The 25,241-nt window shown below is 45.5% G+C and overlaps 1 protein-coding gene across 1 annotated transcript in view; it reads left to right on the top strand.

The window, feature by feature from the left end:
• The window catches only part of LOC149941244 (beta-1,3-galactosyltransferase 1-like), a 30,020-nt gene extending 5,418 nt beyond the window's left edge, over positions 1-24,602 (top strand). The window contains exons 3-5 of the mRNA XM_090178171.1: positions 22,731-23,689; positions 23,759-23,956; positions 24,020-24,602. Of these exons, the coding sequence (XP_090034297.1) occupies positions 22,783-23,689; positions 23,759-23,956; positions 24,020-24,333 (1,419 nt within the window). The 5' untranslated portion in view covers positions 22,731-22,782 and the 3' untranslated portion in view covers positions 24,334-24,602. The remainder of the gene's footprint in view (positions 1-22,730; positions 23,690-23,758; positions 23,957-24,019) is intronic.
• Positions 24,603-25,241: the final 639 nt, after the last annotated feature.

Genomic DNA, 25,241 nt, shown 5'->3' with positions numbered 1-25,241 from the left:
GAGGCCAGACCCTTTGAAAATTAAAACACTTTCACAAGTATCAGAAGAAAATTAACTTCTGCAAATATAAATAACGCTTGCTTTGGGAAAATAATGATGTCTTATTGAATCGGAAGTGAAATATCAGAATTATGAACACTCGCTTCATTCTTTAAGGGAATATAACCTCTGGTATTTTGGTCGCCCTCCAACGGTTTCGCTGTTGGCCGCTTCCTCCTATGGCTTTCGAGGCATCGGAGCTGCTTAGTGGTTTTTTTGAGAGTTAATCCTTAAAATTGTGGGGTCTTCCATACATATCGCGTTGCAGGTTATATTCCCTTTAGAGTACTTCTTTTTTAATTTGAAACTTAAATGCGTTTACGATAGTTACTATCGCCATCAAACTAACCTGGCATTTACCGGCGAAGAGTTTAGGAAGGGAAGAGTCTCCCCGTCCAAAACTTTCGATTACACAATCACTGTCACAGATTTTCCTTCGCAGAAATCGTTCAGCGTCATACTTATTCGTACTATGTGATTTATGCTATAAATAATATGGTGAGCTAAGGAAATTTCACACAAAACAAAGGCAAAGATACAGAAGCTAAAAGTTTTTTGTTAGGATACAGTATATTTTCTTTTTGCTATAATTATTTCATACACATTCCTTAAAGAGGGAAACACTTCAAGATAATGCGTCATGAAACATTTTAGCGCCTTATCTCAAACACTGCAAACGTTTCCGGGCTTACGGGCGAAAATTTTATGGGAATGTCAAATAATTTTGTAAATTTTACAAAATCAAATAGTAAAATGTTTCAATAAAATACTCGGTTTTCTGAAATTCATTATTTGCTATTTCAGAAAATTAATAACAAAACTTGGATCCGCCGCGCCGGTGGGAATAGTAAACCCGAAATTTAACGTCATAATTTAGTCGTATCAAATAGTGGCAATATCTTACCGGACCTACTTCAAGCTCGTTTGACGTCAACTTCGCACTCTAAACATAGTCAACCTAAAAATTTGGCTGTATCCGGAAAACTGTTGGTGAGAGACAAAGCCGGTATTAGGGCAAGGCGAACGAGGCAACCGCCTCGGGTCCCGCGGTAAGCGCTGCTTTCAGGGGCCCTGAGACGATTCAATGATTCGAATTTGATTCCGGGTAAGCTTTTATGATTCGAATTCGATTCCAGATTCGAAGATTATTCTTTGGCTCCGAAAAAAAATAAGATTCTCGGTCAGATTCCTGTGATTTGATTTATGGGAATCAGGTGTATAGCAATTTTATGAATTTGCTCACCGAGCGAGCGAACCCTATTTGTTTCGAACATTTCCTCGGCAAATTTGTTATGGGGGGTAAGGAGCCCCGCAAGCCCTAACGCCGGCCCTGGTGAGAGAAAACAATTTATCGAAGGTAGAAATCAGTTCCGACTAAATATGCCCGCCGATTTCAATAAAATGTCTCCGTTAAATAAAAAAGTGGGGCCAAGATAAACCTTTCCTTCGCTTAGCCATTATTGCAAATGTGAAATTTTAATGTTGAATGGTTTTGTTTTGAGCCTGAGGGGGCCCTTTTCGAACTCGGGGCCCTGGGCCCTGGCCCAACGGGCCCAATGGGAAAGACGGCACTGCCACTATGAGACCGATGCCGCCACGGTATACGATAAAGTTGATTAAGTCTCCTTATGGAACGAAATTGGTCCCGCGCCAGCCAGATTTAGTTGTACCTCTATTTATTCCCAACTCAATGGTGAAAACCGAACTTCAAATTCGGAAACTGCATTAAATAACTTGATATTATCGGAAAGACGTAGAGTTCTATTCCGAAATACCCAAAAGATACCCTTTCCACGACTTGTAATAACTTATTTTTGTCCATTTTTATAAGTGATACGAGCCAGACACGGACGTAAGAGAGACTCGACGAACAAAGACAGTTGGAAAAAGAAATGGATCTAATCTTTCCATCCGTATTGGCCTTGTTTTCTTTGTTTTAGAGGGGCGAGGCGCTCTTCGAAAACTCGTACTCTTCCGAGCGCCTACAACGCCGCTAATAGTTTTATAGTCGACTCGTTCTTGGCTTTAAAGGGAGTATAACCCCTCTGGTTTGGTAGGGTGTGCTTAGCCTATACCGAGTATCTTCCACAAGCCTTCCTAGCGAGGGCCGGCAAGGAGTTAGTTTAGTTATGGTTGTTTAACCTTTGTCGGAATTTGGGGGTAAAACCCGATTAAACTAACTCCTTGCCGCCCCTCGCAAAGGAAGGCTTGTGGAAGCTACTCAGTATAGTCTAAGCACACCCTACCAAACCAGATGGGTTATACTCCCTTTAAAGCGCTGGAAAAGACGAACTCAATCGCGTCGGGCGGACTCGACTATAGGACATTTTCGCCGGAAGATAAAGTTTTCGTGCTAAGAAGAAATTAAGGCCCATTAGATGATCCTTTTTACTCCTTTTTTCGCGTCCGACTCTCGGAAAGTTTTCGCGCGTTGGACGCGTACGAGTCCTTTGGCGAGTTTCTTCACCCTTTCGCTCTTATAGTCGGTCGGTGGCTCGGCTGACAGCGCCATTCGGGGCGGTTCCTCCGCGAACGGATTAAACTGAACTCTTTTCCGAAGCTCGTCGTTCGGCGCGTGGTCCGGCCCCCGCGGTAACTCGGCACCCGGGCCACCGCTAAAAGGGTTTTAAAAAGACGTTGAGGTGAAAAGGAGGATTCATCGCGTCACCATTTTGTATTTAAAAGGGCGTAAGTTTATCGTCCGCCGGCGATAATCGGCTTTTTATTTTGGTCGCCGTCCTCGATCCTTTTAAGAGGCTCGTTTTACGCCCTGGTGAGCCCCATTTGACTCCTTAATGACGCGTGCGGCGAGGATAATTGAACGGATTTTAATTAATAAAGAACACGCGAAAAATTAATTGGCGCTTCGGACTTTCTCGCTCTTCTTGGCGCTTTTTCTCCGGGGAGCAATTTGCGACACCAAATCAGCCCGCGTGTTTGTTCTTAACGCGTCCATTTCGCGTCGAGTAGTCGAAACAATTTGCCATCCCAGGGTGTCCTCCCTACGGAGATACGCGTCATTCGACTACTCTCATCATTCGCTCGTGAAATTCGCCACCTCTTACGATTGCGACACCAAATCAGCCCGCGTGTTTGTTCTTAACGCGTCCATTTCGCGTCGAGTAGTCGAAACAATTTGCCATCCCAGGGTGTCCTCCCTACGGAGATACGCGTCATTCGACTACTCTCATCATTCGCTCGTGAAATTCGCCACCTCTTACGATTGCGACACCAAATCAGCCCGCGTGTTTGTTCTTAACGCGTCCATTTCGCGTCGAGTAGTCGAAACAATTTGCCATCCCAGGGTGTCCTCCCTACGGAGATACGCGTCATTCGACTACTCTCATCATTCGCTCGTGAAATTCGCCACCTCTTACGATTGCGACACCAAATCAGCCCGCGTGTTTGTTCTTAACGCGTCCATTTCGCGTCGAGTAGTCGAAACAATTTGCCATCCCAGGGTGTCCTCCCTACGGAGATACGCGTCATTCGACTACTCTCATCATTCGCTCGTGAAATTCGCCACCTCTTACGATTGCGACACCAAATCAGCCCGCGTGTTTGTTCTTAACGCGTCCATTTCGCGTCGAGTAGTCGAAACAATTTGCCATCCCAGGGTGTCCTCCCTACGGAGATACGCGTCATTCGACTACTCTCATCATTCGCTCGTGAAATTCGCCACCTCTTACGATTGCGACACCAAATCAGCCCGCGTGTTTGTTCTTAACGCGTCCATTTCGCGTCGAGTAGTCGAAACAATTTGCCATCCCAGGGTGTCCTCCCTACGGAGATACGCGTCATTCGACTACTCTCATCATTCGCTCGTGAAATTCGCCACCTCTTACGATTGCGACACCAAATCAGCCCGCGTGTTTGTTCTTAACGCGTCCATTTCGCGTCGAGTAGTCGAAACAATTTGCCATCCCAGGGTGTCCTCCCTACGGAGATACGCGTCATTCGACTACTCTCATCATTCGCTCGTGAAATTCGCCACCTCTTACGATTGCGACACCAAATCAGCCCGCGTGTTTGTTCTTAACGCGTCCATTTCGCGTCGAGTAGTCGAAACAATTTGCCATCCCAGGGTGTCCTCCCTACGGAGATACGCGTCATTCGACTACTCTCATCATTCGCTCGTGAAATTCGCCACCTCTTACGATTGCGACACCAAATCAGCCCGCGTGTTTGTTCTTAACGCGTCCATTTCGCGTCGAGTAGTCGAAACAATTTGCCATCCCAGGGTGTCCTCCCTACGGAGATACGCGTCATTCGACTACTCTCATCATTCGCTCGTGAAATTCGCCACCTCTTACGATTGCGACACCAAATCAGCCCGCGTGTTTGTTCTTAACGCGTCCATTTCGCGTCGAGTAGTCGAAACAATTTGCCATCCCAGGGTGTCCTCCCTACGGAGATACGCGTCATTCGACTACTCTCATCATTCGCTCGTGAAATTCGCCACCTCTTACGATTGCGACACCAAATCAGCCCGCGTGTTTGTTCTTAACGCGTCCATTTCGCGTCGAGTAGTCGAAACAATTTGCCATCCCAGGGTGTCCTCCCTACGGAGATACGCGTCATTCGACTACTCTCATCATTCGCTCGTGAAATTCGCCACCTCTTACGATTGCGACACCAAATCAGCCCGCGTGTTTGTTCTTAACGCGTCCATTTCGCGTCGAGTAGTCGAAACAATTTGCCATCCCAGGGTGTCCTCCCTACGGAGATACGCGTCATTCGACTACTCTCATCATTCGCTCGTGAAATTCGCCACCTCTTACGATTGCGACACCAAATCAGCCCGCGTGTTTGTTCTTAACGCGTCCATTTCGCGTCGAGTAGTCGAAACAATTTGCCATCCCAGGGTGTCCTCCCTACGGAGATACGCGTCATTCGACTACTCTCATCATTCGCTCGTGAAATTCGCCACCTCTTACGATTGCGACACCAAATCAGCCCGCGTGTTTGTTCTTAACGCGTCCATTTCGCGTCGAGTAGTCGAAACAATTTGCCATCCCAGGGTGTCCTCCCTACGGAGATACGCGTCATTCGACTACTCTCATCATTCGCTCGTGAAATTCGCCACCTCTTACGATTGCGACACCAAATCAGCCCGCGTGTTTGTTCTTAACGCGTCCATTTCGCGTCGAGTAGTCGAAACAATTTGCCATCCCAGGGTGTCCTCCCTACGGAGATACGCGTCATTCGACTACTCTCATCATTCGCTCGTGAAATTCGCCACCTCTTACGATTGCGACACCAAATCAGCCCGCGTGTTTGTTCTTAACGCGTCCATTTCGCGTCGAGTAGTCGAAACAATTTGCCATCCCAGGGTGTCCTCCCTACGGAGATACGCGTCATTCGACTACTCTCATCATTCGCTCGTGAAATTCGCCACCTCTTACGATTGCGACACCAAATCAGCCCGCGTGTTTGTTCTTAACGCGTCCATTTCGCGTCGAGTAGTCGAAACAATTTGCCATCCCAGGGTGTCCTCCCTACGGAGATACGCGTCATTCGACTACTCTCATCATTCGCTCGTGAAATTCGCCACCTCTTACGATTGCGACACCAAATCAGCCCGCGTGTTTGTTCTTAACGCGTCCATTTCGCGTCGAGTAGTCGAAACAATTTGCCATCCCAGGGTGTCCTCCCTACGGAGATACGCGTCATTCGACTACTCTCATCATTCGCTCGTGAAATTCGCCACCTCTTACGATTGCGACACCAAATCAGCCCGCGTGTTTGTTCTTAACGCGTCCATTTCGCGTCGAGTAGTCGAAACAATTTGCCATCCCAGGGTGTCCTCCCTACGGAGATACGCGTCATTCGACTACTCTCATCATTCGCTCGTGAAATTCGCCACCTCTTACGATTGCGACACCAAATCAGCCCGCGTGTTTGTTCTTAACGCGTCCATTTCGCGTCGAGTAGTCGAAACAATTTGCCATCCCAGGGTGTCCTCCCTACGGAGATACGCGTCATTCGACTACTCTCATCATTCGCTCGTGAAATTCGCCACCTCTTACGATTGCGACACCAAATCAGCCCGCGTGTTTGTTCTTAACGCGTCCATTTCGCGTCGAGTAGTCGAAACAATTTGCCATCCCAGGGTGTCCACCCTACGGAGATACGCGTCATTCGACTACTCTCATCATTCGCTCGTGAAATTCGCCACCTCTTACGATTGCGACACCAAATCAGCCCGCGTGTTTGTTCTTAACGCGTCCATTTCGCGTCGAGTAGTCGAAACAATTTGCCATCCCAGGGTGTCCTCCCTACGGAGATACGCGTCATTCGACTACTCTCATCATTCGCTCGTGAAATTCGCCACCTCTTACGATTGCGACACCAAATCAGCCCGCGTGTTTGTTCTTAACGCGTCCATTTCGCGTCGAGTAGTCGAAACAATTTGCCATCCCAGGGTGTCCTCCCTACGGAGATACGCGTCATTCGACTACTCTCATCATTCGCTCGTGAAATTCGCCACCTCTTACGATTGCGACACCAAATCAGCCCGCGTGTTTGTTCTTAACGCGTCCATTTCGCGTCGAGTAGTCGAAACAATTTGCCATCCCAGGGTGTCCACCCTACGGAGATACGCGTCATTCGACTACTCTCATCATTCGCTCGTGAAATTCGCCACCTCTTACGATTGCGACACCAAATCAGCCCGCGTGTTTGTTCTTAACGCGTCCATTTCGCGTCGAGTAGTCGAAACAATTTGCCATCCCAGGGTGTCCTCCCTACGGAGATACGCGTCATTCGACTACTCTCATCATTCGCTCGTGAAATTCGCCACCTCTTACGATTGCGACACCAAATCAGCCCGCGTGTTTGTTCTTAACGCGTCCATTTCGCGTCGAGTAGTCGAAACAATTTGCCATCCCAGGGTGTCCTCCCTACGGAGATACGCGTCATTCGACTACTCTCATCATTCGCTCGTGAAATTCGCCACCTCTTACGATTGCGACACCAAATCAGCCCGCGTGTTTGTTCTTAACGCGTCCATTTCGCGTCGAGTAGTCGAAACAATTTGCCATCCCAGGGTGTCCTCCCTACGGAGATACGCGTCATTCGACTACTCTCATCATTCGCTCGTGAAATTCGCCACCTCTTACGATTGCGACACCAAATCAGCCCGCGTGTTTGTTCTTAACGCGTCCATTTCGCGTCGAGTAGTCGAAACAATTTGCCATCCCAGGGTGTCCTCCCTACGGAGATACGCGTCATTCGACTACTCTCATCATTCGCTCGTGAAATTCGCCACCTCTTACGATTGCGACACCAAATCAGCCCGCGTGTTTGTTCTTAACGCGTCCATTTCGCGTCGAGTAGTCGAAACAATTTGCCATCCCAGGGTGTCCTCCCTACGGAGATACGCGTCATTCGACTACTCTCATCATTCGCTCGTGAAATTCGCCACCTCTTACGATTGCGACACCAAATCAGCCCGCGTGTTTGTTCTTAACGCGTCCATTTCGCGTCGAGTAGTCGAAACAATTTGCCATCCCAGGGTGTCCTCCCTACGGAGATACGCGTCATTCGACTACTCTCATCATTCGCTCGTGAAATTCGCCACCTCTTACGATTGCGACACCAAATCAGCCCGCGTGTTTGTTCTTAACGCGTCCATTTCGCGTCGAGTAGTCGAAACAATTTGCCATCCCAGGGTGTCCTCCCTACGGAGATACGCGTCATTCGACTACTCTCATCATTCGCTCGTGAAATTCGCCACCTCTTACGATTGCGACACCAAATCAGCCCGCGTGTTTGTTCTTAACGCGTCCATTTCGCGTCGAGTAGTCGAAACAATTTGCCATCCCAGGGTGTCCTCCCTACGGAGATACGCGTCATTCGACTACTCTCATCATTCGCTCGTGAAATTCGCCACCTCTTACGATTGCGACACCAAATCAGCCCGCGTGTTTGTTCTTAACGCGTCCATTTCGCGTCGAGTAGTCGAAACAATTTGCCATCCCAGGGTGTCCTCCCTACGGAGATACGCGTCATTCGACTACTCTCATCATTCGCTCGTGAAATTCGCCACCTCTTACGATTGCGACACCAAATCAGCCCGCGTGTTTGTTCTTAACGCGTCCATTTCGCGTCGAGTAGTCGAAACAATTTGCCATCCCAGGGTGTCCTCCCTACGGAGATACGCGTCATTCGACTACTCTCATCATTCGCTCGTGAAATTCGCCACCTCTTACGATTGCGACACCAAATCAGCCCGCGTGTTTGTTCTTAACGCGTCCATTTCGCGTCGAGTAGTCGAAACAATTTGCCATCCCAGGGTGTCCTCCCTACGGAGATACGCGTCATTCGACTACTCTCATCATTCGCTCGTGAAATTCGCCACCTCTTACGATTGCGACACCAAATCAGCCCGCGTGTTTGTTCTTAACGCGTCCATTTCGCGTCGAGTAGTCGAAACAATTTGCCATCCCAGGGTGTCCTCCCTACGGAGATACGCGTCATTCGACTACTCTCATCATTCGCTCGTGAAATTCGCCACCTCTTACGATTGCGACACCAAATCAGCCCGCGTGTTTGTTCTTAACGCGTCCATTTCGCGTCGAGTAGTCGAAACAATTTGCCATCCCAGGGTGTCCTCCCTACGGAGATACGCGTCATTCGACTACTCTCATCATTCGCTCGTGAAATTCGCCACCTCTTACGATTGCGACACCAAATCAGCCCGCGTGTTTGTTCTTAACGCGTCCATTTCGCGTCGAGTAGTCGAAACAATTTGCCATCCCAGGGTGTCCTCCCTACGGAGATACGCGTCATTCGACTACTCTCATCATTCGCTCGTGAAATTCGCCACCTCTTACGATTGCGACACCAAATCAGCCCGCGTGTTTGTTCTTAACGCGTCCATTTCGCGTCGAGTAGTCGAAACAATTTGCCATCCCAGGGTGTCCTCCCTACGGAGATACGCGTCATTCGACTACTCTCATCATTCGCTCGTGAAATTCGCCACCTCTTACGATTGCGACACCAAATCAGCCCGCGTGTTTGTTCTTAACGCGTCCATTTCGCGTCGAGTAGTCGAAACAATTTGCCATCCCAGGGTGTCCTCCCTACGGAGATACGCGTCATTCGACTACTCTCATCATTCGCTCGTGAAATTCGCCACCTCTTACGATTGCGACACCAAATCAGCCCGCGTGTTTGTTCTTAACGCGTCCATTTCGCGTCGAGTAGTCGAAACAATTTGCCATCCCAGGGTGTCCTCCCTACGGAGATACGCGTCATTCGACTACTCTCATCATTCGCTCGTGAAATTCGCCACCTCTTACGATTGCGACACCAAATCAGCCCGCGTGTTTGTTCTTAACGCGTCCATTTCGCGTCGAGTAGTCGAAACAATTTGCCATCCCAGGGTGTCCTCCCTACGGAGATACGCGTCATTCGACTACTCTCATCATTCGCTCGTGAAATTCGCCACCTCTTACGATTGCGACACCAAATCAGCCCGCGTGTTTGTTCTTAACGCGTCCATTTCGCGTCGAGTAGTCGAAACAATTTGCCATCCCAGGGTGTCCTCCCTACGGAGATACGCATCATTCGACTACTCTCATCATTCGCTCGTGAAATTCGCCACCTCTTACGATTGCGACACCAAATCAGCCCGCGTGTTTGTTCTTAACGCGTCCATTTCGCGTCGAGTAGTCGAAACAATTTGCCATCCCAGGGTGTCCTCCCTACGGAGATACGCGTCATTCGACTACTCTCATCATTCGCTCGTGAAATTCGCCACCTCTTACGATTGCGACACCAAATCAGCCCGCGTGTTTGTTCTTAACGCGTCCATTTCGCGTCGAGTAGTCGAAACAATTTGCCATCCCAGGGTGTCCTCCCTACGGAGATACGCATCATTCGACTACTCTCATCATTCGCTCGTGAAATTCGCCACCTCTTACGATTGCGACACCAAATCAGCCCGCGTGTTTGTTCTTAACGCGTCCATTTCGCGTCGAGTAGTCGAAACAATTTGCCATCCCAGGGTGTCCTCCCTACGGAGATACGCGTCATTCGACTACTCTCATCATTCGCTCGTGAAATTCGCCACCTCTTACGATTGCGACACCAAATCAGCCCGCGTGTTTGTTCTTAACGCGTCCATTTCGCGTCGAGTAGTCGAAACAATTTGCCATCCCAGGGTGTCCTCCCTACGGAGATACGCGTCATTCGACTACTCTCATCATTCGCTCGTGAAATTCGCCACCTCTTACGATTGCGACACCAAATCAGCCCGCGTGTTTGTTCTTAACGCGTCCATTTCGCGTCGAGTAGTCGAAACAATTTGCCATCCCAGGGTGTCCTCCCTACGGAGATACGCGTCATTCGACTACTCTCATCATTCGCTCGTGAAATTCGCCACCTCTTACGATTGCGACACCAAATCAGCCCGCGTGTTTGTTCTTAACGCGTCCATTTCGCGTCGAGTAGTCGAAACAATTTGCCATCCCAGGGTGTCCTCCCTACGAAGATACGCGTCATTCGACTACTCTCATCATTCGCTCGTGAAATTCGCCACCTCTTACGATTGCGACACCAAATCAGCCCGCGTGTTTGTTCTTAACGCGTCCATTTCGCGTCGAGTAGTCGAAACAATTTGCCATCCCAGGGTGTCCACCCTACGGAGATACGCGTCATTCGACTACTCTCATCATTCGCTCGTGAAATTCGCCACCTCTTACGATTGCGACACCAAATCAGCCCGCGTGTTTGTTCTTAACGCGTCCATTTCGCGTCGAGTAGTCGAAACAATTTGCCATCCCAGGGTGTCCTCCCTACGAAGATACGCGTCATTCGACTACTCTCATCATTCGCTCGTGAAATTCGCCACCTCTTACGATTGCGACACCAAATCAGCCCGCGTGTTTGTTCTTAACGCGTCCATTTCGCGTCGAGTAGTCGAAACAATTTGCCATCCCAGGGTGTCCTCCCTACGGAGATACGCGTCATTCGACTACTCTCATCATTCGCTCGTGAAATTCGCCACCTCTTACGATTGCGACACCAAATCAGCCCGCGTGTTTGTTCTTAACGCGTCCATTTCGCGTCGAGTAGTCGAAACAATTTGCCATCCCAGGGTGTCCTCCCTACGGAGATACGCGTCATTCGACTACTCTCATCATTCGCTCGTGAAATTCGCCACCTCTTACGATTGCGACACCAAATCAGCCCGCGTGTTTGTTCTTAACGCGTCCATTTCGCGTCGAGTAGTCGAAACAATTTGCCATCCCAGGGTGTCCTCCCTACGGAGATACGCGTCATTCGACTACTCTCATCATTCGCTCGTGAAATTCGCCACCTCTTACGATTGCGACACCAAATCAGCCCGCGTGTTTGTTCTTAACGCGTCCATTTCGCGTCGAGTAGTCGAAACAATTTGCCATCCCAGGGTGTCCTCCCTACGGAGATACGCGTCATTCGACTACTCTCATCATTCGCTCGTGAAATTCGCCACCTCTTACGATTGCGACACCAAATCAGCCCGCGTGTTTGTTCTTAACGCGTCCATTTCGCGTCGAGTAGTCGAAACAATTTGCCATCCCAGGGTGTCCTCCCTACGAAGATACGCGTCATTCGACTACTCTCATCATTCGCTCGTGAAATTCGCCACCTCTTACGATTGCGACACCAAATCAGCCCGCGTGTTTGTTCTTAACGCGTCCATTTCGCGTCGAGTAGTCGAAACAATTTGCCATCCCAGGGTGTCCTCCCTACGGAGATACGCGTCATTCGACTACTCTCATCATTCGCTCGTGAAATTCGCCACCTCTTACGATTGCGACACCAAATCAGCCCGCGTGTTTGTTCTTAACGCGTCCATTTCGCGTCGAGTAGTCGAAACAATTTGCCATCCCAGGGTGTCCTCCCTACGGAGATACGCGTCATTCGACTACTCTCATCATTCGCTCGTGAAATTCGCCACCTCTTACGATTGCGACACCAAATCAGCCCGCGTGTTTGTTCTTAACGCGTCCATTTCGCGTCGAGTAGTCGAAACAATTTGCCATCCCAGGGTGTCCTCCCTACGGAGATACGCGTCATTCGACTACTCTCATCATTCGCTCGTGAAATTCGCCACCTCTTACGATTGCGACACCAAATCAGCCCGCGTGTTTGTTCTTAACGCGTCCATTTCGCGTCGAGTAGTCGAAACAATTTGCCATCCCAGGGTGTCCTCCCTACGAAGATACGCGTCATTCGACTACTCTCATCATTCGCTCGTGAAATTCGCCACCTCTTACGATTGCGACACCAAATCAGCCCGCGTGTTTGTTCTTAACGCGTCCATTTCGCGTCGAGTAGTCGAAACAATTTGCCATCCCAGGGTGTCCTCCCTACGGAGATACGCGTCATTCGACTACTCTCATCATTCGCTCGTGAAATTCGCCACCTCTTACGATTGCGACACCAAATCAGCCCGCGTGTTTGTTCTTAACGCGTCCATTTCGCGTCGAGTAGTCGAAACAATTTGCCATCCCAGGGTGTCCTCCCTACGAAGATACGCGTCATTCGACTACTCTCATCATTCGCTCGTGAAATTCGCCACCTCTTACGATTGCGACACCAAATCAGCCCGCGTGTTTGTTCTTAACGCGTCCATTTCGCGTCGAGTAGTCGAAACAATTTGCCATCCCAGGGTGTCCTCCCTACGAAGATACGCGTCATTCGACTACTCTCATCATTCGCTCGTGAAATTCGCCACCTCTTACGATTGCGACACCAAATCAGCCCGCGTGTTTGTTCTTAACGCGTCCATTTCGCGTCGAGTAGTCGAAACAATTTGCCATCCCAGGGTGTCCTCCCTACGAAGATACGCGTCATTCGACTACTCTCATCATTCGCTCGTGAAATTCGCCACCTCTTACGATTGCGACACCAAATCAGCCCGCGTGTTTGTTCTTAACGCGTCCATTTCGCGTCGAGTAGTCGAAACAATTTGCCATCCCAGGGTGTCCTCCCTACGGAGATACGCGTCATTCGACTACTCTCATCATTCGCTCGTGAAATTCGCCACCTCTTACGATTGCGACACCAAATCAGCCCGCGTGTTTGTTCTTAACGCGTCCATTTCGCGTCGAGTAGTCGAAACAATTTGCCATCCCAGGGTGTCCTCCCTACGGAGATACGCGTCATTCGACTACTCTCATCATTCGCTCGTGAAATTCGCCACCTCTTACGATTGCGACACCAAATCAGCCCGCGTGTTTGTTCTTAACGCGTCCATTTCGCGTCGAGTAGTCGAAACAATTTGCCATCCCAGGGTGTCCTCCCTACGGAGATACGCGTCATTCGACTACTCTCATCATTCGCTCGTGAAATTCGCCACCTCTTACGATTGCGACACCAAATCAGCCCGCGTGTTTGTTCTTAACGCGTCCATTTCGCGTCGAGTAGTCGAAACAATTTGCCATCCCAGGGTGTCCTCCCTACGGAGATACGCGTCATTCGACTACTCTCATCATTCGCTCGTGAAATTCGCCACCTCTTACGATTGCGACACCAAATCAGCCCGCGTGTTTGTTCTTAACGCGTCCATTTCGCGTCGAGTAGTCGAAACAATTTGCCATCCCAGGGTGTCCTCCCTACGGAGATACGCGTCATTCGACTACTCTCATCATTCGCTCGTGAAATTCGCCACCTCTTACGATTGCGACACCAAATCAGCCCGCGTGTTTGTTCTTAACGCGTCCATTTCGCGTCGAGTAGTCGAAACAATTTGCCATCCCAGGGTGTCCTCCCTACGAAGATACGCGTCATTCGACTACTCTCATCATTCGCTCGTGAAATTCGCCACCTCTTACGATTGCGACACCAAATCAGCCCGCGTGTTTGTTCTTAACGCGTCCATTTCGCGTCGAGTAGTCGAAACAATTTGCCATCCCAGGGTGTCCTCCCTACGGAGATACGCGTCATTCGACTACTCTCATCATTCGCTCGTGAAATTCGCCACCTCTCACGATTGCGACACCAAATCAGCCCGCGTGTTTGTTCTTAACGCGTCCATTTCGCGTCGAGTAGTCGAAACAATTTGCCATCCCAGGGTGTCCTCCCTACGGAGATACGCGTCATTCGACTACTCTCATCATTCGCTCGTGAAATTCGCCACCTCTTACGATTGCGACACCAAATCAGCCCGCGTGTTTGTTCTTAACGCGTCCATTTCGCGTCGAGTAGTCGAAACAATTTGCCATCCCAGGGTGTCCTCCCTACGGAGATACGCGTCATTCGACTACTCTCATCATTCGCTCGTGAAATTCGCCACCTCTTACGATTGCGACACCAAATCAGCCCGCGTGTTTGTTCTTAACGCGTCCATTTCGCGTCGAGTAGTCGAAACAATTTGCCATCCCAGGGTGTCCTCCCTACGGAGATACGCGTCATTCGACTACTCTCATCATTCGCTCGTGAAATTCGCCACCTCTTACGATTGCGACACCAAATCAGCCCGCGTGTTTGTTCTTAACGCGTCCATTTCGCGTCGAGTAGTCGAAACAATTTGCCATCCCAGGGTGTCCTCCCTACGGAGATACGCGTCATTCGACTACTCTCATCATTCGCTCGTGAAATTCGCCACCTCTTACGATTGCGACACCAAATCAGCCCGCGTGTTTGTTCTTAACGCGTCCATTTCGCGTCGAGTAGTCGAAACAATTTGCCATCCCAGGGTGTCCTCCCTACGGAGATACGCGTCATTCGACTACTCTCATCATTCGCTCGTGAAATTCGCCACCTCTTACGATTGCGACACCAAATCAGCCCGCGTGTTTGTTCTTAACGCGTCCATTTCGCGTCGAGTAGTCGAAACAATTTGCCATCCCAGGGTGTCCTCCCTACGGAGATACGCGTCATTCGACTACTCTCATCATTCGCTCGTGAAATTCGCCACCTCTTACGATTGCGACACCAAATCAGCCCGCGTGTTTGTTCTTAACGCGTCCATTTCGCGTCGAGTAGTCGAAACAATTTGCCATCCCAGGGTGTCCTCCCTACGAAGATACGCGTCATTCGACTACTCTCATCATTCGCTCGTGAAATTCGCCACCTCTTACGATTGCGACACCAAATCAGCCCGCGTGTTTGTTCTTAACGCGTCCATTTCGCGTCGAGTAGTCGAAACAATTTGCCATCCCAGGGTGTCCTCCCTACGGAGATACGCGTCATTCGACTACTCTCATCATTCGCTCGTGAAATTCGCCACCTCTTACGATTGCGACACCAAATCAGCCCGCGTGTTTGTTCTTAACGCGTCCATTTCGCGTCGAGTAGTCGAAACAATTTGCCATCCCAGGGTGTCCTCCCTACGAAGATACGCGTCATTCGACTACTCTCATCATTCGCTCGTGAAATTCGCCACCTCTTACGATTGCGACACCAAATCAGCCCGCGTGTTTGTTCTTAACGCGTCCATTTCGCGTCGAGTAGTCGAAACAATTTGCCATCCCAGGGTGTCCTCCCTACGAAGATACGCGTCATTCGACTACTCTCATCATTCGCTCGTGAAATTCGCCACCTCTTACGATTGCGACACCAAATCAGCCCGCGTGTTTGTTCTTAACGCGTCCATTTCGCGTCGAGTAGTCGAAACAATTTGCCATCCCAGGGTGTCCTCCCTACGAAGATACGCGTCATTCGACTACTCTCATCATTCGCTCGTGAAATTCGCCACCTCTTACGATTGCGACACCAAATCAGCCCGCGTGTTTGTTCTTAACGCGTCCATTTCGCGTCGAGTAGTCGAAACAATTTGCCATCCCAGGGTGTCCTCCCTACGGAGATACGCGTCATTCGACTACTCTCATCATTCGCTCGTGAAATTCGCCACCTCTTACGATTGCGACACCAAATCAGCCCGCGTGTTTGTTCTTAACGCGTCCATTTCGCGTCGAGTAGTCGAAACAATTTGCCATCCCAGGGTGTCCTCCCTACGGAGATACGCGTCATTCGACTACTCTCATCATTCGCTCGTGAAATTCGCCACCTCTTACGATTGCGACACCAAATCAGCCCGCGTGTTTGTTCTTAACGCGTCCATTTCGCGTCGAGTAGTCGAAACAATTTGCCATCCCAGGGTGTCCTCCCTACGGAGATACGCGTCATTCGACTACTCTCATCATTCGCTCGTGAAATTCGCCACCTCTTACGATTGCGACACCAAATCAGCCCGCGTGTTTGTTCTTAACGCGTCCATTTCGCGTCGAGTAGTCGAAACAATTTGCCATCCCAGGGTGTCCTCCCTACGGAGATACGCGTCATTCGACTACTCTCATCATTCGCTCGTGAAATTCGCCACCTCTTACGATTGCGACACCAAATCAGCCCGCGTGTTTGTTCTTAACGCGTCCATTTCGCGTCGAGTAGTCGAAACAATTTGCCATCCCAGGGTGTCCTCCCTACGGAGATACGCGTCATTCGACTACTCTCATCATTCGCTCGTGAAATTCGCCACCTCTTACGATTGCGACACCAAATCAGCCCGCGTGTTTGTTCTTAACGCGTCCATTTCGCGTCGAGTAGTCGAAACAATTTGCCATCCCAGGGTGTCCTCCCTACGAAGATACGCGTCATTCGACTACTCTCATCATTCGCTCGTGAAATTCGCCACCTCTTACGATTGCGACACCAAATCAGCCCGCGTGTTTGTTCTTAACGCGTCCATTTCGCGTCGAGTAGTCGAAACAATTTGCCATCCCAGGGTGTCCTCCCTACGGAGATACGCGTCATTCGACTACTCTCATCATTCGCTCGTGAAATTCGCCACCTCTCACGATTGCGACACCAAATCAGCCCGCGTGTTTGTTCTTAACGCGTCCATTTCGCGTCGAGTAGTCGAAACAATTTGCCATCCCAGGGTGTCCTCCCTACGGAGATACGCGTCATTCGACTACTCTCATCATTCGCTCGTGAAATTCGCCACCTCTTACGATTGCGACACCAAATCAGCCCGCGTGTTTGTTCTTAACGCGTCCATTTCGCGTCGAGTAGTCGAAACAATTTGCCATCCCAGGGTGTCCTCCCTACGGAGATACGCGTCATTCGACTACTCTCATCATTCGCTCGTGAAATTCGCCACCTCTTACGATTGCGACACCAAATCAGCCCGCGTGTTTGTTCTTAACGCGTCCATTTCGCGTCGAGTAGTCGAAACAATTTGCCATCCCAGGGTGTCCTCCCTACGAAGATACGCGTCATTCGACTACTCTCATCATTCGCTCGTGAAATTCGCCACCTCTTACGATTGCGACACCAAATCAGCCCGCGTGTTTGTTCTTAACGCGTCCATTTCGCGTCGAGTAGTCGAAACAATTTGCCATCCCAGGGTGTCCTCCCTACGGAGATACGCGTCATTCGACTACTCTCATCATTCGCTCGTGAAATTCGCCACCTCTTACGATTGTTAAGTACTCCAAAGTTAAATTTGACCCATACCATTTTATGGAAACGTTTTCGAGTGTATTTTTCGTTTTCATTCCGCTTTTTAGTCAATATGGACATCATTAGTGAGAAATTGTCTTATAATTATACTTCATTGGGCGGTTTACTCGGCCGATAACGTACGAAAATTGTCGAGGAAGGTAAATATATAGATAACGCCGTATTGAAATATAAATTTCCTTTTCCTATCATTATTGTTATTATTGCGAAATAACGTGCTGGAGTAAAAAAAAGCTGGTCTCTCTTTCTCTGTTCGAAATAAAAAGCGAAACCGCGCGGTATGGAATGAAAAATCGAAACTGTATAAATAATGAGAAGGTGGTTGCGTGTCCGAAACCCAACGGAGCCTTTTCAGCCCCACTTTTGTTTATAGAAAAGGAAATTCGGGTGACAAGGCGGCCCCGGTTGCAACTCGCCTCGCCAACCTTAAAGGGTCGATATAGCGGGGGGGGGGGTCTCTACTAGTTAGTCTTAACGGCATTATTATTAAAGTTACGGCTTTCTATACAAACAACCGCTCTTTAATATAATGCCCCGGTTCAGAAATCTAGCTTCTGGCGTTTCGGACTCCCCTTCGCGTACCTGCTCGTAATATAATATCCCTACAAAGTGCCCATTCCAGAAACTAATATTTCTACTAGGGTCCGAGGTTAATTCCGCCAAATAGCTATTTAAAGCGACTAAAAATTTCATTACCGAACGTTAGACATTTTCCTTACTTTTTCATTTAAAAAAATTCAAAAAAAAAGAGAAGCTCTCCAATTTCAGAGAGCTCGCCGAGTTGGACGTTTTCGTTTTTTATTTCAGTTTGTAACGGGATCCGTTCGATATTAAAATTTAATCATAAAACGTGAGTCCCGTACGTGGCGAATCCCGGGAATAGCTACAAATTAATGTCGAAGCTTACGCGACATATAATATTTACAACAAAGCGGGATAGATGAACTTAGAACGCCTATACCTTTAAACCTAACATATTGGATTATTTGGATCTGAAATGTTTGTGGTTTTTGAGAAAATCAATTAGTTTTTCATTAATAAACGAGATAAAGGTAATGAAGCGAGTATATCGAGCGGTGAAATCAGTTCTTGCTAATATCAAGAAAACAATTTAAGCTACACTAAGCGAATTGTTTCCGAAATTTGTAAAAATAATAAATTTACCTTTAATTGCATTTAAGGGAGCGGAATTGTTGTCGTTAGTGTTGCTGTGGTGTTTAGCCCTTTCGCCGCGCAGCCAGAATAACCGGGTTCGATCCCGACTTGTGGCACTGGGTGAGTGTAAGGAGCTGTTGGCTCGCGTGGCATGAACCCACCTACGCAATTAAACCCGAATTAAAAGGAAATAAAAGTCGCTACGGTGGTGCCTTGGGTATTAGCCTAACTGATAGGCTACTATAAAATCATGAGAGGTACCTAATCTTATATTTACTATTGAAAACACTTAATAGTACTGATTTTACACTCTATCTTAAATAAATTATAAATTATAATTTTTTAGGTTTGTTAGAAAGAGCGGTATTTCCTTTTCATACGCTTTATTCTCGCCAAAAACGTTAAAGCCTTGCTTTTTTCGTGGTAGACTAATCTGGCTTTTACCTTGATTTGAATATTCCGCGAGATCGATTTGAATAATTAATTTCCTACGAATAATTATGATTGACGGAAATGGTTAAAGTAATTGCTAAATTAAGTAACACTAGCGTATTGATCAATTAAAAGTGGATCGTATAAACAAATCTTTCGATTATATGTTGGAGGCCATAACCTAAAGAACTAGACGATTATGTTATAAAGGTAAAAAACCCGTAAGTGGAAACTTTTTTACTTTTAATTTCGTTTGCTAATTTTCCGTGGAAAAAGAAAAGCCTATATTTGTTTCGTAAAAGTAATGAAAAGGGGAATTCTTCAGAAAATAAAAATTAAATTGTTGCTTTCGTTGAGTGGTCTTTATGGGGCAAATTAAATACGTTTTCTTTAGTCTGCTCCAAAACTCAAACTACTTCCGCCGCTATCAAGTAAATGTTAGGCGTAACGTCGTCGTTCCCTAAGAAAGCGATTTCCCCATGAGAAACGCTGTTTAAACAAATTTTCTTTGTTGATGTTTATTGAAATTTTTCATGTTTTCAAATATATTTATAAAATAAATTTACGTAACTGGAAATATTGATTGATTATTATATGATTTAAGCTATTTTATGTATAAATTTGGGTTGGTATTTGATAACCGTAAATTTATAACGTAATCGATTGCGTACTTTAATCGTGATCATTAGTGGTAACCGATAAATCATCTACTTAACCGATTGCATTTTTGAAAAATTACATTTGGTTTATTGTTTCAGAATTGTTTTTTTTTAATTCTATAAGCAATTTTTACACACAAGAGATTTGTGTGTACTGCGCCGCTACCGTATTCCAAATAACTCATCAACAATTAGGTCTAGAAGGGTCAGTGATATGTAGCCCGTTATAATTTTTTTTTTAAAGTTCATCATTTTACATTTTAGTGATTTTTTGCGATATTCGACTTTACATGTACATAATTTTTTAAACTAAGACCGACTTGGTTGAAAATTATATTTCTATATAGTACTGATCATTTCTACGTTTAAATTTTAATTTTAAGCGAGATTTCTGGCCAACTCGGGGGACCCAACAACCGACGTACGCACTATTGTGATATTTGAATTTCGTGCCAATAGTTACAGGCGCCATCTAACTAGTTCCCGTTTCGCTACCTTATTTCTAAAACTAGATAACTGGAAAAATTCATTTTCTATCAAATTCCTCTTGGGTTTATTAAGTTAATATACAAGATAATTAAAAAAAAATTCAAATTGAAATTGAATATCTAAAATATATTTAATACATCGGGGGGGGGGGATTGTGTGTACTTTAATGTCCGTGCCACCTTGTTAATGTAATTTTATTGAGTTTTGTTATTTTTTTAATTTTAATATATTTCCAAATTAAATATAGACGAAATGTGGGTGCCGAAAGTACTATTTCCTTCTTTCATTTAGTATTTTCTAAATCACCAGCCAGAAGGTCGATTTTTAGATATAACTAAGGTGAGCTCCGTCGATAGACTTTTTCAAAATATACGAATATTATAATTCGAGCATTAATACAACAATAAGATATGGCTTTTTCACAGTATCCCCAATGGCCTCAGACTTGAATCGATAAACATTTCGCACTCTATAAATATTTAAAATCTGGCCAAACATTTACCACTTCATGCTCGAAGGGAGAAAGCACTTTAGCAGAAGAAGCAATTTTCCAAATTAATGACCGCTAGGTGGCAATAACTGTATATTGATCACTAATTAAACTTTAAAAATTAAAGGAATTTATTGCACAATATTAAGACATTTTAAAATCCAACTATTGTTTCGGCTTACTAAACTATAGTAGGATTTTAAAATATTTTAATATTGTGCAATAAATTCCGTTGATTTTTAAACTTTAATTTGTTTTGTATGCACAAGTAGCCTTAAATAATTCATTTATTATGTAAATTGATAATTTTAAAATTGACATTAATTAATTGATAATTTAAGAAATTTTAAATTTATTTTCAGGACCTTATAAATTGCTTACAATAAAATGATTATGTCACCCACAGTGAGCTTTAATTTGAAAACCATGCTATTAAATGGCTAAAATATTCATAAATATTGTTATAACTTAGAATTATATAGAATTACGTAAGCGGATTTAAACATAAATTTTGAATTTATATTTATTTAGTTATTTATTTTTAGTTTTACGTTTTACTATATTTTTAAAACTGCGTTAAAACGTTCCGCGTGTTTTGAAATACCACGACCAAATGCTTAAAAAAGTTTTAGATTTTATAAAAATTTGATACTACGGGTTATTTTGTGAGCCAATTTATTATTAAGTTATTTTTGATGTACGATAAATGTTTTTGAGATATTTGTTATTTAAATTGGACCAAAAATAATATTAATGACATAAATGTTGGAAGTTTTAAATAATAACGTAATTGATATTTATTAAATGTTTTTGTTTTTAAATGAAACTTTAATCGACGGTAAAATAAGCAATTTTAATTAATTATTATTGAATTGTTAGGTCAAGCCAATTTTAAAATAATTTTCATTTACTGTAGTGTATACCAAATATATGAACCTCGTGTTTAGCCTTTTTTGTGCCATAATTTGTAACCCAATTAACTTCAAAAAGTCTTCCAAATAACGGCGTTATCTTTATCCTTAATAAATCAAAAACCAATTGATTCTTTGGTTTTCTGTTACTATAACCTAGGAGCAACAAACACAGCACCCCACAGAAGGAGAACGCAACCCGTCAAAAGTCGTTTATTTTCTCGCGTACATTTCTCATTGGTTAGACGCTTTAGCGCCTGCTGCCGTCGGAAGGGGAAAATTCGGAAATTGTCTTCCCCCCCCCCCGCCCGTAAAACGTTCAGCGTAAAGGTTCGTCTAATGAAGTTTGTACACAACACTGCGTTAGCGTGTTTAAAGGCTAGCTGCGTTCTCCTTGTGTTTGTTGCTCCTAGCTATAACAACAACCTATGTTTGAGAGTAGTTGTTTCGTACCTTTCTGCTGAAACCATCACGATTTAGCACATTGGTTTTGAGAGTAGTAGCGTTTAATACTTCAATTGTGAAGTCACCAATAAAAACTAAAAATCGATTTCTGAAGGGATATTTTAAATTTGGTTTCATTTTTTCTCACAAAAGTTGGCCTTCTTTTAGACTTTTACAATTTTTACAGAAAGTAAGTCGCCTGGTTTGGGGCCCCACAAGCTAGTTTGAGGAGGCGATTCTGGAACCCCTTAAAATTGATTTGGGAGGCCCCTAATCAAATAAACAATAGGCTATAGCTCTGGGAGTAGCGCTGCCACTGGCTGGTGCCATAAAACTACTTTTCCGCTTTCAACTTATAAATTATTAATTAAATAACTAAGTAACTCATGGTACTAGTAAAATTCGTAATATTATTGTAAATGTACTATTTATTATTTCTGGGTCTTCTGCCGAAACTGACCCCCTTGATTTTACGCAAGCCAAAACATTGTAATGCTTCGTTCACATATTATACAACTTTCGCGGGCCAATTTATTTACCCATTTTAATTCGCCTAACTAATTCCGCAATGTGAAATTTCTGTCCTTCAAAATGAAGGATAATCCCTGTAAGAAAATAAAAGGGGTTGATGTTCCTAATTTGTCGTTTCAGGTAACTCAAAGGGACGGGATTGCCATTCTCACCTCTCAGAAAATGCGAGACTATGAATTTCTTCTCTCTATCTTGTTGGACCAAACGTAGAAAGTTAGTTTTGTTGCTGGTGGGTTTGGTCAACATCGTCTTCTTCTTCATTTACGATTATCGTCACGGTGACCGCTATAAAAGTTTCCGGAAGCCATCCGTCCATCACTTGAGTGAATCGGCGGAATTCGCCGCCCCCCACGTGAAGAATGAAGCCCCGAAATTTCGCTACTCGTTATCCCACGACGTCGGTACGAAACAATCTCGGGCATCGCGTCAACCGGAACCTTTTTCCAACAATCATTTGGTGGGTTCGTTCGATGGGGGTGCCGACGTCGTTCGACGAGTTCGCCCACTCAAACGCCCCAACAAGAGTGTCGCCACCACAACGACCGTCAACAACGGCTGGTCAAAAACTACCGCGTCTTCGAACAAAAGTAACCCGAGTGAAATTACGTCGGCCGAGACGGTCAAATTGGTGAACGAAACTCTAGCCACTCTGCTGTACCACCAACGAAGAAGGCCTCGGCATAATATGGATATGAACCTTTTCTTGAAAACGTCCGGCTGGCTCGACCGCCAAACGATAAACGGCAGCGTTTACGTATACCAAAATCTACTGGATTCTCCCGATTCCTGTCCCGGGATGGGCGAGAATTTGACTCTTTTGGTAACAGTTTTGACTTCCGTCCAGAACATGGCGCAACGGGTGGCCATCCGGGACACTTGGGGCAAAGAACTCAAGCGCAGGGGAGCCAAGATAGTCTTTTTCCTGGGTTCAACCTCTTCCCCCGCCGTCCAAGCTATGGTCGTACGAGAGAGAACCGATCATAGAGATATCGTCCAGGAGTCTTTCGTCGATAGCTACTACAACTTATCAACCAAAACGATTAGTATGCTTAAATGGGTAACCACCAATTGTCCCAGAGGTAGGTAGATGTGTTGGTTGATGATCTCTTAAACATTGATTCAAAATAATTATTTTATAAATTTTCAAGTGAAATTTGTATTAAAAACGGATGACGATATATATGTCAACGTGCCGACCTTATATCAACATCTTGAAACTTATAACGACACAGCGGCCATGTACGGATTAGTAGCGACCCGATGGAGACCTATCCGCCACAAAAAAAGTAAATGGTACGTTCCATTCCGGACGTATCCTTGGGCGCATTATCCAACATTTTTAGCAGGTATTCGATTAAATCTCTTAAATACAAATATAGCAGATATCTCAAATATAGTTTTCATTTCAGGACCCGCCTACTTAATAAACGGGAAGGCGGTCCCTCGCCTTTTTCACGTGGCTAATCATATGAAGCCCTTCTTCCTGGAAGATGTCTTCGTCAGTGGTTTTGCGGCCATCGTTGCCGGGATTCCGAGGATCGATCAGAAAGGGATGAAAAATAATCGCGACAGTTTTAACCCTTGTAATTTCAACGAGACTATTACCAGTCATTCGCACCCGTCTTGGGACTTGAGAAGGCGCCACAGGGCCGTCATGTCCAATAAATTTATTTGTAGAATTAAACTAGCTAAAGAAGATAACAACAAACTTAGATCTAGATGATCTGCCTAAACGTCACTAATCAAAGAGTCTTGATATCGTAGACTAAGAAATGTTTCACAAGGACATCCCGCCCTTTCCCTGTCCATTAGGGTACTGTATTTATTTATAAAAGACAAGAATAATAAAATAATTATTCACGGCAAAGAGAAAAGACATTCTTCAAAGAAGTTTGTGGGCCAAGGGATAGTTTTTTGCTCAAGTTTCAGGTCTGGGCTAGCTAGACATATAGCCAGATACCAACGCAGAAGGTAATTATGAAATGATTTTCGGAAGATATTCAAGCGTAGGAATTAATAAGTTAATGGTATAATTATTCACCTATGGAAAGCTAATTTTTAAAATTTAGTACATACCGTTAAAAAGCTGGAAAAATTATCCAAATTAGTAAAATGAAAATAGTGATATTGTAAAATTAGGTTTAAAAACAAAATTTTAGTAAGTTTTTGGCTCACCCGGGTATTTTAAAACACCTGGTTCCATCTAGTGTTGAGAAATTTCACGGAACAAATCTTACTCGCTGGATGTCTTTGCGTAACATTTCTTAGTCTATGTTGATATTAACATGAACCGTAGACTAAGGTAGACTGTCCATGTGTTTACACCTTCCTTAATCAATGGCACTACCCGGTAATAGAGACAGATAGTTTCGCTATTCGTGACCGAAAACTATCACTACGCCCTCTTCGGTTCGCTATGGTAGCGGCTAAAGCAGACGTTATTAGTTTTTCCTCATCGTTATTCGTAAATTGGACTTTATAAATAATGATACTTGCATTTTAATATAATTTTTGCATCGTTTGCTTATATTTTGATAAGTTTATTGAAGAAAAAACGTTCTTTTGATTTTTTAATTTGCCTGTAGCAGACGCTCTTATCATAGGCGCTACCTCAGAGAAGCTAGCACCGTT

The sequence above is a fragment of the Leiobunum rupestre genome, chromosome 6 (genome assembly GCF_980474605.1).
Source record: "Leiobunum rupestre chromosome 6, qqLeiRupe1.1.hap1, whole genome shotgun sequence".
Taxonomy (NCBI): domain Eukaryota; kingdom Metazoa; phylum Arthropoda; class Arachnida; order Opiliones; family Sclerosomatidae; genus Leiobunum; species Leiobunum rupestre.
This window is presented reverse-complemented; position numbering and strand designations above follow the sequence as displayed.